The sequence below is a fragment of the Lissotriton vulgaris genome, chromosome 2_1, assembly GCF_964263255.1.
Source record: "Lissotriton vulgaris chromosome 2_1, aLisVul1.2, whole genome shotgun sequence".
Taxonomy (NCBI): domain Eukaryota; kingdom Metazoa; phylum Chordata; class Amphibia; order Caudata; family Salamandridae; genus Lissotriton; species Lissotriton vulgaris.
Genome location: NC_141687.1, coordinates 675,645,231 through 675,662,249, shown reverse-complemented (window position 1 = coordinate 675,662,249; position 17,019 = coordinate 675,645,231). Strand labels below are relative to the sequence as shown.

The window sequence follows — 17,019 nt, the reverse complement described above, 5'->3', positions numbered from 1 at the left end:
CAGAGCATCACGGCGGCGGCGGGTGCACAAACAGCGCACACAGGACTCGGCTACCCAGCCAGTACTGAGCCCAGCCCTGTTTTCCTTGGACATGTCGGCACCCTCACCTACCTTCCTGCAACTGGAGCAGCAGCCCAGGGAGTGAGTTTCAGCCGCTATCTACCCCACATGTATCTCTTGCCTGCATTGTTGTGCGGGCCGCCACAAATTCAAAAGCCCCAATTTTGCGTGCAGCCAGAGCCCAAGGAACGGGTTCCATCTCTGCCTCAATATCACACGCACCTGAGCCTGAAGAGCGGGTTTAGACCTCAGTGGTACTGCTGTTTGCTTACACCTAATGCCATAATTCTGCCAAATTTAGAATTATTTATTCTCAAGTAGCTGCAACCCAGTCGAGCTGAGAGATTCTCACCACAATGTTCCCCCTCCCCTTGGGCCTTTGTTACTCAAGGTTGATTTCTTTCTTATTGGAGAAATGGTTTTAACGTTGAAAACTTGGATTTCTCAGTGCTAACTGTGTAACCAGTGTGTGCTTTAGTTCTCTTGTTGTCCTTCCAACTAAAAGTCGACCATAACTAGCGATTTGGAGACAGAGTTTCCCGAAGTTTGGGACCTCAGGGGGCTGGACATTGCGTATGATAGTATCAATCGCTCAGCACATCCCAGAACTGGGTTGTAGAGGACACTGACTATAAGACATGTTGCAGTGGTGGATCTTTGGGTTAGTGGATTTTTGGACCGTTTTTTATTTTTTTATTTTTTTTATTTTATTGTTTTTATTGTTGCAGAAAACGACAAAGACAGAAGTAATACATAGATACAATTTTCAACAAGCTTAATAGACATAAAAATCCAATCAATGTAATTTTGCAAATGAGAGAGTAGTAGTCAAAAGAGAGGAGAAAAAAGACTAAACAAATAAGAGAATATGGAGCAAAACGGGAAAAAATGAGTTATTTAAATTAATTAGTTAATTAATTGGGGGAGCATAAAAATATTGTTTGGCACATAACCTTTAACAGTTCCCATTTCTTATACTACAAAAAATTGTTTCCAAATCTTTTCTTTTCTAGCAAGGGCTTTAGGTCCTCTGTATTTAGCCAGTGTAAATTCCATAGTTCTAATTTCTATAACCAATGCTAGCCACTCAGCTACAGTTGGAGGATCCTTAGAGATCCATGCCCTTGCTGTGGTTAGTCTTGCACAAGCAAACAAGATTGTTATAAGGTCCTGGTTTGGACAATTGGTCTCAAGAATGTCTAATAAGACCAGCTGTGGAGAAAGTTCAGGAGTCTTAATCTGTTGGATTTAAGAAGATCTGTTATTCCATTCCAATAACTGGAGAGTGCGGGGCAGGAGAAAAGCATATGCTCTATACCAGCAGCATGTGTGTCACACTTCGCACATTTAGATTTATCGGAAAGTGAATTCCCTTGCGTCCATGAGGAAATTCTCTGTGGTGTGTAATATAATTCAGTGATTGTCCTATACGACTGCATTCTTAGGTTAGAGGAGTGCACAATATCGCTTAGATGAGTTAGAGCGCTTTCAATCTGCCTTGAGTTTATATCAAGGTTTAATCTGCGGGACCACTTAGATGCAATTTTGATGGTATCTTCACATTTGTCTTTAATTAGAAGTTGGTATCCCAGTTTTATTAGTGATTTAGTTTTAGCAGAGTATAAACACTCCAAAATATCGGATTGGGTAGCTTCCGTAATTTTCATTTTGTTATAAATAAAGTCTCTTATCTGGCGATATTTAAAGTGCATATCGTTCGTTACACCATTTATTATTTTCAATGTTTCAAAATCTAACATACCATTGAATCCAAATAAATCTCCTAAAGTGTTAATGTCACAGCTAGTCCATCGATTCCCTGTCCCATCTGAAAAGATACCCGGGAGACCAGGGTTGTTCCATAGTCTGAGTTCAGCATTAGAAAATGACCTCTTACTAATGTGCAAGATTTTATTCCAAATTTTTGTAGCGTGTTTAGCAGTCTTAAATTTGACCCGCTTGAAATAGTTTGGGTCGTGAGTACGAAGCAGGAATTGGTTAGATTCGGCACCCAGCATAAACTGATGGAAAAATAGGGGAGACTCATTTTTTAGTAAGCTCCTTATTCGAAAAAAAAAAGTAGCCAAAAAGTATAAATTAAAATCCGGAAATGCAAGTCCCCCTTTAGCTATAGGCAATGTTAGAATTTTAATAGACCTACGTGCCTTTTTGTACCCCCAGATAAAGCTGCTACATATGCTATCTAACTTTTTTTTAAAAAGTTGATTCGGTTGTAATGGTATGGCTCTAAACAAATAAAGTAATTTCGGTAGTATTTTCATTTTAATCAAGTTAAGTCGGCCTAATAAACTAAGAGGGATTTTATGCCACTTTTTAAGAGTTATAGTAGTTTCTTTTAAGAATGTCTCGTAGTTAGTTTCCAAAATTCTCCCCACTTTGGCTGCTAATTTAATACCAAGATAGACTGCTTCACTACAAGTATCGTAGAGGTGAACATCCGGAGTATAATTAACTATGATTTGGGTTTTATTCACATTCAATTTGTAACCTGAGATTAAACCATATTTGCGTGCTTCATTGATAATTTCTGGCATAGCTTTATTAATATCGGTTGTATATATTGCTATGTCATCAGCAAAGGCAGTTAGTTTAAGAACTATCCCCCCATGATTCGCTGGAATAATATTAATTTGTTCATTTATTGCATTTAAAAACGGTTCTAAAGAAAGAGCAAAAAGTAATGGAGAAAGGGGACAGCCTTGTCTTGTACCTCTTGCAATCTTAAAGTTAGCTGAGTTTTTATCGCCATAGCTTATCAAAGCCAGAGGGTCATCATAAAGAGACCTTACCCAATCTAAGTAAGACCCTGAAAGTCCCAATTTCTTTAATACTTCCCACAGATATTCCCACCCCACTCGGTCGAATGCCTTTTCCGCATCTAACATAATCATACCGAGCGGGGTGTGAGTAGCTTCAGCTACATCAAAGGCTGTAATTGATGTATTAAAATGTGTGGTGGTGTCCTTGCCCATTACAAAACCGTGTTGTTGAAGATTAACAATATATGGCATGATGGGAGCTAGCCGATTTGCAAGAATTTTAGCAAAGATTTTAACATCAGAGTTAAGTAAAGAGATCGGTCGATATGATCCGCATTCTTTTTCCGGTTTCCCCTTTTTCAAAAAATATATAATTTTCGCTATTTTCCATGATGGAGGTGCTTGTTTGGAAACATTAATTAAATTTATCACTTTCACTAATAATGGCAATAGTTCCTGGGCACATAATTTGTGGAGTTCCACAGGTAAACAGTCTTCCCCAACCGCCTTCCCTAAGGGTAAGTTATCTATGGCACGTTTAATTTCTTCTAATGTTATTTCTGAGTTGAGTTGTTGAAGCGTTTCTGTATTTAGCGCCCGAGATGGAGATAGGTGTTTATCTAGATATTGAATTATATCTGCCTTAGTGGTGAAGCCTCAGGTGTATAAAGTTGCTGGTAAAACTTAACAAACTGGTTTAATATTTCATCCGTTCGATCGTAGGTGTTTGAATCTAAGCCTACTATTTCTTTAATTTTTGTTTTAGCCTTCTTATCCGCAGTTTTAAAAGCTAATAATTTCCCAATACGATCACTACCTTCGTATTGATCAAATTTATACTTTTGTAATTTAGAAATGTATCTTTCAGAGTTTTTTTAATCCTGCTTGTAGTTCAGCCAGTTTTAGCCTAATCCCTTCAACATTGTTTTTTGAATGACGTGAAGCCTCTGCAAGGCTTATTTCCATGTTCCGTATATTAGAAATTATTAGTTTATTGTTTTTGCGGCTCTCAACATTTTGCCTAAATATGTATTGTTGGGCAAATCCTCTAATACTGCATTTACATGAATCCCACACCATGTTTATATTAGCTGAATTGATATTAATTGAAATAAACTCCTGTATATGTTGATTGAGTAAGGTAATAAATCTTGTATCTGTAATTAAATGTCTTGGGAAGGTGAATTTTCGTGGTTCTATAGTTTGATCTTTTAGTGTGACTTCAAGTAACAAGGGATTATGATCAGAAGTGACTTTGGGACAAATGTCAATCACACTGTTGTCTATTATAAGTTCAGAAGCCCAAATCATATCTATTCTTGAGCAAGATTTGTGTGGTACAGAATAGTAAGTAAAGCCTGCCAGCAAAGGGTATTTTGATCGCCATACATCTCTGATATTGTTCAATCTTACTAATTCTAAGATAGCTGCTCTAACTTTATGCATTCTTTTATGTTTACTTTGCCCAGTGGAGTCTACTTTGTAGTCAATAGTACAATTAAAATCCCCTGCTACAATTGTTTCTACCTCCCATTCTAATAACTCTAAACTTAACTCTTCGAAAACTTTGGGATCATCAATATTTGGTCTGTATACTACGCATAGAACGATTTTAACACTACCACATTGCATCTGTGCAATTGCCCATCTACCCCGGGCATCTGAAGCCGTTTCAATTATTTCCAATCGAGCACCTCTTTGTTTTAAAATAGCTACCCCCCTAATAGTCTCGTTTAAGGTAGAGCATACAACCAAATCATAGCTCAGTTGTGAAAGTAGTTTGCGGTCTTGGTATTTTACATGTGTCTCTGAGAGCACTACAATATTCGGATTATACATTTTAATCTCCTCTTGTACCAAATTCCTTTTATTTTTACTATTTAAACCATCTACGTTCCAACTAAGTATTCTTATTCTAGACATTTTGATATTGTAATAGTCTTCCAATACCTATTTCTCCCCTCTATCTTAGCCCTTTTCATAATGATTGGATTTTTCTCGCTAAACTTTAAGAAATCGTCGATTCCTGCAATCCATTGTTTCCCCCCATTTTTCCCCCAACCCCAACCCAAAGGGTCAAGCCCTCCCCTGCAAGGACCCCGACCTTGCCCTCGCAACCTCCCGTCCCCTAGGGGGGAGCACCCCTCTATCTTGAGCTGCCGCTGGAATGGCAGCGAAGTGAAGGAGCTAGCATGTTGAGCTGCACATGCCGCATCTTTAATTGCTCAAAGTTAATACACACCCAACATACAACCATTAAGCCCAGCTACAAAAAGATTCAAAGAAAGAGAAAAAAGCCTTAGTGTCAATGAACTAGTACCTATCCTGCATAAAGGATAATATTCGGAATAGAGAGCTCAGAGAAACCACAAAGAAGGGAAATTGGTGTACTCCAGTTTTACATCACATTAGTTTTCTTAATCCTTTTCTCTTTCTTTTTGTTTGTCCCTTTCATTTTCCCTAGAAAAATTTTCCAGAGTTTTTTCAGCGGTTTCAGGATCAGTAAAGAAAGTCACCTGGCCATTACGTATAATCTTAAGGCGAGCGGGCTCTTATAGATAGGCCATGCATCCTAAGTTTTTGAAGGCATCTATCATCTTCCTGAGCTCCCAGCGTTTGTCCATTGTACCCTTACTCAGGTCTGATCTCACAAAAAAAGTTAAGTAATCCACAGTCACAGGGTTGTTGGGTCTGGCTTTCAGTGAAACAGCTTGCCGCAAAAGGAAATTACCAAAATAAATCAGAAATGGTCGGGGAAATTTACTACTTGTGTTTCTTTGAATCAAAGGCAATCTGTGTACTCTCTGTAGTTGAGAATCCCAGTCCCAATCAGCAAGATCTGTAAAGGCTCTCTGAAGAAGTTTCATCATGAATGCCCTCGGGTCGGACCCCTCCATTCCCTCTGGTATACCAAATAATCTAAGGTTTTGTCTGCGTGCACGATTTTCCAAGTCCTCCACTTTATCTTCTAGTTTAGAGACTCTTGATGTATTCTGTTGAACTGTTAGTGAAGTTTTATTGGCATCTCCTTCCACTTCAACAATGCGTTGTTTTATGTCTTCTATCTCTTTTGTCACACCTCCCAGACCTATACAAATGTCTCGCATAGTTTCTTGCATCTTAGTGTTGTCTTCTCTTAATTGTAAATATTGTTGTTGTATCACCGCTTTTTGCTCTAAGAGAGTTTGCATAATTGATTCCATAGATATCTTTGTTGGGTCTGGGTTATTAGAAGTATTAGCAGTGTTGGATGAATCGTCTGAAACCAATTGTTGAGGTCTTGTGCCAGATAGTGTCCTGGGCTCTGTTAAAGTTTCTTGGCTTTGGTGTGTTGAGTCATCTGCCCTCTGCTCTATACCTTCAGATTCAAAATTATCACCCCTATTTTCAGCAGGGGTTCCAGTTGGCTGTATCTGGCTTATCCTCAAACTTGATATTATAGTTTCAGTATCTTCTTTTGGTGGGTCAGAGCTGAGGGTAATGATTTCAAGATCCTGATCTTCATATTCATTCGACTCTATATTGTACGTAGCCGGACTAATAGAGGTATTGAGAATATGAGTAGGGGAGGTGGTTATACTTAATGGAGAGGTTCCTGTCGCTAAATCAGTATCTGTCAAGGCCACATATTGAGATGTCTCTTGATTCGTAGATGGAGCATCTAAGTTGGTGTTGCCAGTGGAATCTATTAGGTTGGTTAAATTCGTCTCATGAGAGCTTTGCCCTTCATCGGGGCTGGCACCTGATAATCTTAAAGCCATATTCTTGACACCCCCCTTAGCCTCCATCCATCTTCTCAACGGGCTATCATCGATTAAGCAGCTTTTTTTATTTCCATAAGGTTCTTTATTGACTGACTTGAGTAGTAGATTTTTTTGCTTAGTTTTGACTTTCATCTTGATTTTCCTGGATGCAGTTTTTTTAGGAACTAGAGTTTTAGGCCCTTCATCGCCTCCCTCCTCGTCTGTTATTTCCTCGTACTCTAGGTTAGAGTCTTCATCAGTTGCAACCGAAGATTCATGAGGTAAGCCTTCCCCGTTATTCTTCCTCCCTTTTTCATTTTGATCTGCCTGTGATCGGAGGTTCTTTTTAGTAATTGTAGACGGGTCCACATTTTTATTTTGAATCTGAGCCAAGTTCTGTAATCCCTCTACTTCATCTGTGATCAACGTGGCCATATTGCCTTGAGCAGATGGAGCTACATTGCTCACTAGCAGGGTTTCCGGAGCTAGGTTTAGAGAGTCTGAGCTTGATTCAACATTTGCAACATTTGCACTAGGAGCCTTATGCCGATTTTGCATCTCACAATTTTTAGCTTTAGTCACAGATTTATCACTTTTCACTTTACTAATTTCAGCCACCGCTAAATTCTTTACAGATAGTATGTCCTCGTCTTGCTCCTTATTATTCGTTTTCTTACTGGTCTTAGTTGCAGTCATTCGTTCTAAGCCAAGTTTAAGCTCAGGGGGAGCGGTTTTCCCTTCACAGCACATATTTTCATCAGTGGAGTGGTCAGGATTAAAGCTGTTCGCGCCCCCACTGTTAGCATTACAGCAAGTGTCTTGTACCGAGGGGGATTCCCTGTTATTGCCTGAAACCCCTGCTGCCGCCACCCCTGCCACCACAGCCGCCATCGTACCTGCGTTTGTTTGTTTTCCTGCCAGAGCAGTCTTCCGGCTCCGTGTGGTCCTTATCTGACGTGCAGACATCGACTTCTCTGGCACTGCCGTCTCTCTTCTCCGCAGCGTCCTCTGTGTTCTTTGTGCTCTTTCGAAAAATGATTGCCGTTCCTGGTGAGCTGTCAGCTGTAGTGGTGAACACGCCCAGCTGACTTTCCTTATCGGCGTGTGAGCAGGGCGGGCTGCCGCGTATATCCAAAAACGAGGCAAGCTCCTGCTAACGGTTTGAAAGAGAGCACGTATCATTAAAGCTAATTGAAGTTACCGACAAGCGGTAAGCGGCAGGCTGTGGTCATGCAGAAAAAAAAAAAAACACCCCTGTTGTTGTGCAGAGCAAGAGCGGAGTGTCTGTGTTGCAAAGCAAAGCCGTGAGATAACGCCGGGACTTCAAAGCCGCCGCTTGCCGTTTTTTTTCCATAAGTACAATTGGTGCCCTTGTTTTCTGAAATTTGCCGCTCGACTTGGTTGGCTTTTCCAAAATTGCTGGTTGAGTATGAAAGAAGAAAAGGTGCTTTGCCTTTGCCTTTTTGCGTTTTCACATTAAGTAATTCTCAGGCAGTTTCCCGGCAGAGCAGCATCATGCAGCAGCCTTCACTCGGTGGAGTCAGCCCGCCATCTTGACTCCTCCCTTGGACCGTTTTTTAATAGAGACTATCCCAGATATCTACAACCACATGAAGTGGCCAGCCTTGCGTTCAGAGAAGTCTGGTAAAATTAAGACCAGATTGAAAACTGTAAAATCCAACTGAATACATTGCAGCTTCCTGTCTGACACCTTGGCCCAATTATGTGAGACTTTGCACATAGTAAAACATACATGCCATACTTCAAACCACCAACCACTTAATTTAACCAACCAAACTGACTGAACTGTTCGACCACTAGATAACATTGTAATAGGTCCTTTGGCTATTTGGTTTTGTAGCCCATTTCTTTGCCTGTAATTAAAGATATATTTGTTTCACGTTTGATAGCCATGCCTGGGCATTCAGTGAATTGAGCGTTATTTACTGTATCACTCTGCTCCTGTACCTAAGGTTCTCACCTACTACTGACTTCTAGAGTAATATGCGACTGCTCTTCCTCTCTACCACCTCTGGCGAGTCAAGAGCCCAAAGGGAGTATCTTGGTTATCCATCTGAGATGCACTAGTATAGGTGGCCCACGGTCACCACTGGCCAATCACAGCACCCACCAAAGACAATCCTAATTCACCTCTCCATGACTGCAAGAGCAGGCCTCTAATGGGTTACTATGTCACTCTAGCAAAAAAGAATGCACAGAATTTACAAATGTTGCTCAGCAAGGGAAAATTTGGAAAGAAAACATTTTAAATGCATTCTATTTGCTTCCAGTGGTGAAGTGATCTCTATTTATATATCTGTACATTTATTATTGAGCTCTTCGGGGAAAAAGGACCTTCTATTTTTTTAGCAGTTTATATGTACTCCATAGATTTATCAACCACAACTCTTCTTAAACAGTTCAGCATCATCAGAAAAGCACATAAAGGGGAGCGTTCTATTTGCTACTTATCCACTAAATATTGGAATTCTTAACCGTTGTCACTTGGGCCATAACCTATCTATGCGACATTTTTTTTTAAAAGTTGAAAAGGAGGCTGTTCAATCAATGTCCAAGTCACAATGAATGAGGTGCCACTTTACACGTTATTCAGCATTCATGGTATTACAGATGCCTCAAAATGATCGGGGTGTATTGAAAAGGTCGCCCTGGGCCCTAGCCAGCAAATCAAAGGCAAAGCTGTGTCAACAAGTTTTAAAAATGAAATATAATATTGCCTAAGATGATGCAGGCTACAAAGAGGAGATACGTTAAGTGGTACCGTTAGAGTAGGTAAACAGTATTTAGTTGTTACAAGGAATATTTTAGTTAAAACGGACATCTCTCTTCTTTAAGAAACGCAAACAATAGATTAAAGGGGTCAAATGACTCTTTTTGTCAAGCTCTAAGAATACTTTCAATATATAGAACAGCACGAGAGATTGAAACAACAAAAAGAAAAGTCACAGGATACTGGCAACCGTGATTGTCAACAACGAGGAACATGGGAAAACAGCGACGAGGGACAAGAAATGGGGACAGTAAGAAAGACCATGCTTGCAGTGTTTATCCTGTGCGGAAGGAAGCAATCAATTAGGATAAATCACCCATGGTGACTTCAGCTGAACGAAAGTGTTCTTCAAAGAGTGAGAGAGAAGTCCTTGTGGACCACGGCTAGTTAGACTTCCAGGTTCCCTGTAAATGGACAAGAATCCAATGCACTTTTTGCCACATGTGTTCCTCGGCAGCAAGCAGGGGCGGCCTAAGCCATGTGCAAGCTGTGCACCTGCACAAGGCCACCAAACCCCAGGGGCCACCACGCCAATATATATCCTTAATATAATAATCCTCTGAGGATGGATGCATATTTGCGTGGTGGCCCCTGGCAGGGATTTGGCAGTTTCTGGCTCTGTTCCACTTCCAAACACCCTAACCCCCCCACTCTTCACTGGCCTCCGAACTCCGCCCTGCTCGGACCCCCTCTTCCGGGGCCCCCTACCTACGCTCCCTGCCCAGGGCCACCGTGAGCCTAGAGCCGCCCCTGCAGCAAGGCAGACTCCAGAAAGACCGAGCTGCAGGATTAACCTTCCCCAGAGACTTGCCACTCGTTGCATTATTAATACTCATTCTGTTTATAGATACATGTCATTAGCAATTAAATGACACCACACTGGGATTTACCGACGTGCTTGTTCGCATCAGTTGCACACGGCGAGAGTGTAAGGCCGCTGAACCCACATCCCTAGCGAGCGCAGTGCCTTGCAAGCTGCAAGTTCAAATCCCAGAGGTGGGGTTTTATCTCCTGCTAAACAGCAAATGAAAGCAGGCACTCGGGAAAAGATTCAAACAGTTAAATGTTTGGCTCTCGGGAACAACAGGCATAAATAACCCTATGAAAACAGGAATGAATTTCTAACAGAGCCTAATCTCCCAGATCAGACGAAATATTCAAGATCCTGCTTGGAAAAATGAAACTACAAGATGTGAGATCAGAGCAACAAAACGAGCAAATGTTCTAAATATGACACAACATCCTGAGGGAAATGAATGCTTCAATGTTAGGGAGTTTTTCATGCCCCACTCACCTACAAGGGTTTAATTCTCGAAATATTTTGTTCATCTAAGTATAAAGTAAGTATTTTGCAGGTATTTATGAGAGCAACGTTCCTATAACTAATTTACTGAATTAGGAATGTTGTTGTGTTGCCCTTCTTAATCAGATTTAGTCACATGAAAATTCTGCAGCTATGGTAGATTATCCGTCTATACAAGAGTGCTATCAGAGGTAGGTTTTTGCAATAACCACATGCCAAGTCCTTTTGTAATGTAAAAGGCATTTATTGGACAGGGGTGCAACACTTACTCACTTTATTAACATTAGCAATACTTCATAACTATGACATCACTATGACAGTCTCATTTCTCCCCGCACCATTGACACCTCACCCCACTTCCCAGTCCAAACCCCTGATATCATGCTTCATTCTTACCCCTTTCACTCGCTGACCTTGTTCCACATACCCAGTCAGTGCCTCAGTTGCCCTACCAAACATCCTTCAATGAAGATATTTGTCCATGTCTGCACAGACTGCTCACCATCTTCAGTCACCTGTGCTCCCTTTCTCCCCCCCCCCTTACTCCACATTAGCCCTTCATGACCGCTGCTCAGCTAACCCAGGTTCGGTCCATACACCTGCTGGCCTGCATACTTTGCCGCCCAGTGCACAAGGAATGTCCCACAATCCAGGTTACTGTCTTGTTCATTGGACCACTCACACACCCCTAAAGTGTATTTGGGCCTTCCTAATGATGTCCATGTACTTGGACGACGAAATTGACTGTCAGTATGTCACTCAACATAAATACTGGCATAAATCATAAATGTCGATGTCGAATTCTCCATGTTGATAGGGACCCTGGGTCTTCTAATCAACTCCCACTCCTCCTCTTTTGCACCCTCCTTAGATTTTATCTCCCTGTGCAGTAGTTTGAAAATGTCAACGTACTCATGTTTCCAAATTCTATTCTTAGTCTTATCGGAAAGGTGAGACCACAGTGGAATCGCCAAGCCCATGTAAGCCAAACTTTTCTTGTGTCTGTCATCCTCTGTCACGCCCTCCACCCCCGACCACCCCACGCCCATCAAAGTTCTGCAACTGCACCCCTTTTCCCTCAACCTCTTTGCAGCCAACCACCTGTTAAGAAGTTGCTGGTGCCGGAGAAGCGCACTCCACCGGAACCTTTGCATCTTCAACTACACCATACCCAACACCAACAGATTTGCAAGTCCTCAACCCATGTAACCGCCATGTCCCAAACTGCCCTCCAATCACCTTTACCTGCCAGCAAGCCACCGATGTCCTTCTGTGCCTTGCACATCTGTGGCCATCACTCCTCCGCCTGCTGAATTAATAAGCGTTGTTCTTGTTTGCACGCATCTATATCCACCCCATGCCATTTGCTGTCATGGGTGGCCCCAGGCTCAAAAGGCCCTTGACCCCAACAACACACTCAGAGGGCGCAGCCTCCTCTGTGTTGAGGTGACAGAACACATTTAGCCCCGGCAGTCTCCAGCTTACATTTCTTGGAGGCAGGGCCCATAGTCCCAGCCCCAGTGTACTTGTCAACCCCAGGGAGAGGCTGGGCCATTTGGTCCAATGACCTGGTCTCCACTGGGGGATCATTATGCTCTGAGTAGCCTCTGAGCAGCACGCATGTATGCATGAAGGTTACCTTGCCCAGCACCGCCCCCCACCCTCCTCCGTCAAGACCAGCTCTTCAGTCGCAAGGCCCAGATGTGCCAGGAGGCTGCAACGCCTCCTCATGCTCTTTGAAGCGCATGTCAAGCACCTCAAGCTCCTGCCGAGGTCTGCCCTCACCTTTGAGCAGCATCATGATCGGGAGGCAGATGGCCACCGCAGCAGGAACCTCATGTGGCACAGAGTGCGTTGGGTGCTGCATACCCACCCAAGCCTGTGCCAGAATGCCAGGACGGAGCAGGTCCACCCTACCTGCAGTGCCCAACATCTGAAGAGCAGCCGGCATGGTAGCATTGTCTGGCACTGCCATAGCCAGTTAATTAAAGTAAAGTCCTGATGCAAACCAGGCCTAATATTCCCCAAAAACTTCTTGAATAAAACCTTTCCCTCTCTGTGGTGTGGTGTTCAGGCATCATTTGGGGGCCAGATATGCCCTTCCTGATACCTTTATCATACCCTAATCACCAGCCACCTCCCCCAAACCTGCCTATCCCTCCCTGTCCCGTGCCTGTCATGCATGAAGCAGCCCGGAAGAAGCCTAGTCTGCAACATTCACTTCCCCAGAGGCCAACATTGTGGTACTACTACACACAGTCTACCTGTGAAAGATTATGGACATACGCAGTCTCACGGGTTTGTGAGTTTTCAAAAGTATTTTGTGGGCAGTTTTCCACCTGAAAACAGATGAAAATGTATGTCTGTCAAAAGTAAATCTCTTTTCCCGGTGTGAACAGGTGAGGGTCACCATCAAATTGATGAGGCCATAAGAGAAGTTACAAAGTGAATGCTCTTTAGTATCACATTTCTCCATGCTAGACTGACGATAAATTCTGCAGTCTTGCTTCCAACAGAGAGACAAAGACAAAAGCCCAACCTACCTGAAGAGTAAATATGTTTTCATCACCTTTAAACAAGAAGTTAATTGGAATTTCTGTGACATGACTCACCTCTGGAAACAGAGAAAAACATCAACTGCTCTAGCTCGTGTTAACTTTTGAACCACACTCCCGATTGTGGGAATGGTCAACAGAGATTTTCTAGAGTTTTTAGGGCTCATGATTGTGTTAGACCGGCCGCCATCATCTGGAAGCTAAGAGAGACCCAAGTTGTTCCACCGGACTGCTTTGTCAGATCTAGTAGACATCTTTTGGGGGATGAGTCTTTGAGCGCAAGCTACTCTTTGTGGCACACCTCTCCATGCAAGTGAGGCAAGAGGAGCGAGGCGAGCACCAAAACACGACAGGCAAGATAATGGCTCGTAGATGCTCTTGGCTGCCAACTTGTGCAGAGTGCCTCGTTCCCATGGGGACCTCAAAAACTTCAAAATATATTCCAACGAGGAGCAGTTGCTTGAGTTTTGTGTGTGAATGCCCCTGTGAGTTCCCCTGTGTGCACACAGAAACCATTCACACACGTTTAGAAAGACATTTTTCTGGGTTAGAATCCTTCCTATTCCATTAAACATCCTTTATGTCTATTGTTTTTCAAATTCAGCGACTGCCATGCAGAGAGACCTGTATCACAGGTGCATTGAAATCCGCCTCAATTAAGCTTAGGGTGAAAAGGAACCTCGAAAAGCTGATTTGCAAGGAACAAAATGCAAGGCTGTGCCCGTCGCTTGTCAACGAATCTTTTGTGGGCCTTTGAACACACACGGCCCTGTCTGCAGAGAGGCCCAGCTCGTTGGCAATCATCCCCAGGTGGAATGCTTCTCTTTGTAACACGAGGCGGGCTTTATACAATACTGCTTCAGCCCTGCGCCCGTGGAGGCTACAGCTTCAAGCAGCTTGTCAAAGAGATACTTTTGCAACTAGCTCAGAGTCACTCTCAAATTTTAAGATGTGATCGGTAGACTACAGAAATAAGACCACAAAAAAATGAACATCTGAAAATATTGCCATAAACTAAATTCGATCATTTTTATAAAGCTATTATTGACATGAAAACATAAGGTATGAACGTGATTGATGATAAATGGCTGTTTTTCTGTGAAAAATTCGTACAGCCAAAAATGGAACTCTGTAAAAAACGTGGATATCATTATAAAATGCTTTTTTTCGAGTTTTCGTAATGGTGTGGGTTGCCTCGCGTCTGGTCTCGCCTTTTAACTCTGTACTTCCTTGTGAGGCGCGCTGTGGATGTGACGGCCCTCATTAGTTTCAGTTACCTGAGTAATTGGAAGCCGACTGGTCCATGGGGGGCATTGGGACCGGGTTCCTTAACGCCGGCGCGTAGGCAACGGTGTCGTGCTTCGGGTCGGCTCCACTGGACTCCGGTAGTCTAGTCTTGCTGCTGCCCATGTCTGAGGTAGACCTGTGCACAACAACAAACGGTAAAAGCAGACAAACAATATAAGAAAAGTAGAAAACGCTCTCCACGAGTTCAGAGGACCGGTATTCATGGCACTTTGCCACTAGGTGGCAGCCCATCCCAATACAACATCTCTAGACAAGCTTTTGCTGTGACTTTAATAAGGGGACTGCTAGTCTAGCGTGACACTGTGCTGCACAATGCACCGTTTTATTACTGCCGCAATCTAAATCTACAGCCCCCAGGGATCCCCTTGCACACACCGATGTGTTGCAGCCCGCCCCTTGGTTGCATGCTGCTCTCATTGCAGGCCTAGGTGGTGCGTGCGCATCTTGCATGCAGGTGGGCCGACATGCGATGGTGGTGTGTCACAAATCCTGCTGTTCAAAGAAAACTGGGATGAAATGAAGGTTAATAAGTAACCATGCTATCGACCAGCCGCATTTCCTGCACGGACAGTCTAGCTAAGTGACAATGGTAAAACTACCCAATATTTAGATCTCAAATTGTGGCATTCGGAAAGAAGATGGGTTCTCTTCGGTGGCTTCCCATTGAGGCAAGGTCTATTTACAAAACTGCCTGCATCACCCACAGAGCCATGCACACTTCCTCCTCTCTCTACCTGGCGAATACATTGAAATTGTCTGGAGGCTCCAGACCTTCTCACAATGCGGAAAAGCTTCTGCTTGAGCCCCCCCCCCCCCCCCCTCCTTCAAAAGGGAAAGATCGATGGTGCAATCCTTCTCAGGTAATGCAGTGAGAATCTGGAATTCGCTTCCCCCATTACTGCATGCCACCGCCTCTACCCGGATCTTCAAAGCTGACCTCAAATCTCTTCTATTCCAAAGACACTTTCAGAACTAATACTTTCATTCTCAGGCCCTCTAGGAAGGTCGCTCGTCATTGTAAATTTTGTAATTTTTGTCTTGTACATTTCCCACCCTTGCTTGCTGTGTTGGATATTGTGTTTGTGTACCCTACCTTTTTAGTCTCCTGTTTATCTTTGTAATGTTCTATTTTGTAACACTTTTCTCTTGTAACGTAACTGGTCCTATTGTACAGCGCTCTGGCACCTTTCGTTAATGTCCGCGCTTCATAAAAATGCACTAAATAAATGTTTTTTAAAGTGACCCACTCGCGTGCCTTGCGTGTTGATGCGCGTGGCAGCTGGTTAGCGGCAGCCTATCATCAGAGCCCGCTGCTGCAGGGAGGAAGTAAACGCGCCAGCACTGCTTGGCAGGCTCTTTGCAGATGTATAGATTTACTGTTTATCGCTGGAAGGAGAGCGAGGATCAATTACCTCCTGAGAGAAGGGACAGCCACGGGACCAGTTCTGGGAGGAACAGGGGGAGGGGGAGACCCCATCACCATCTCGGGAAGCTGAGTAAATCGGTATGTCTGTGAAGGAAGCAAACACCATGTCATGTATGTAATCTCATAGTAACAATCGTTTATAAAGAGCTCCTCCAAAACCTGCTAGAAGCCAGGGCTTCCTGATCTGAGGGTTGAAGAGACAAGACTGGGGAAAGGAACTCGTGACTGTGTGGAGAAGCATCTCTGAAGGGCATTAAACACGTTATCAGACACATCTGATAGACCAAGCAGTCAGGGGCATGACGACACCTGAGTCTTTCTAACTGGTTATGCTTGTTTTCAATCACTGTTTGTTTATTATAATTAAAATGTGTTAAAATAAATTCATTAAAATATACAGCAACCATTCACTGGGGTGAAAAGCATAATGATGTCACTTCCTGTGATGTCATCTGGCTCATGATGCTTGTAATGGCACTTATGTTACCCCATTAATGTTGTTGCAATTATGCCACTGCTATATTGTGTTTCACTGCTAAAGCCATGAAGTTGTTGCTTACCTGCACCTCTGTTTATGACCTCCAGCAATGCCTTATCACATACACTTGCTAGAATCTTCACAAAGTGTGTGTGAGAGTGGCCTCAAGATATAGGATATGTTTAGGACCTACATAAGATACAAGAGAACGGTGCCCCTATGAATTTTGCATCTGACTTGCATATAGGGTGACCAACCGTCCGTAAATTTCACGGACTGCCCGTTATTTGGGCCTCTTGTCCGTCAGGAAGTCTTTCACGGACGCCTTTTGTCCGTAATTCTGGGCATGGGGGAAGCTGTCCCCCCTGCAAGCAACCTGAGAGTTCTCTAACTCTCACTGCAGGGGGGCAGCTCACCCTGCTGTGAACTAAAAGGCCTGCAGCAGCCCCTCTTGGCACAGATTGCTATCAGCCATTATCATTCTGTTGTCTGCCTGATTATCAAACACAGAATGATAATGGGACCCTCTGTATAGATACAGCATTTGCTGGGCTTCATCCTACCAGAGGTCTTCA

At 43.2% G+C, this 17,019-nt stretch overlaps 1 protein-coding gene across 5 annotated transcripts in view; it reads right to left on the bottom strand.

The window, feature by feature from the left end:
* KIAA1549L (KIAA1549 like) overlaps positions 1–17,019 on the bottom strand; it is a 674,355-nt gene that overhangs the window by 27,058 nt on the left and 630,278 nt on the right. For all 5 annotated transcript variants that reach the window (XM_086955871.1, XM_086955872.1, XM_086955873.1 and 2 more), the window contains 2 exons: positions 15,953–16,050; positions 14,510–14,655 (listed from right to left, as the gene is read on the bottom strand). In XM_086955871.1, the coding sequence (XP_086811997.1) occupies positions 14,510–14,655; positions 15,953–16,050 (244 nt within the window). The remainder of the gene's footprint in view (positions 1–14,509; positions 14,656–15,952; positions 16,051–17,019) is intronic.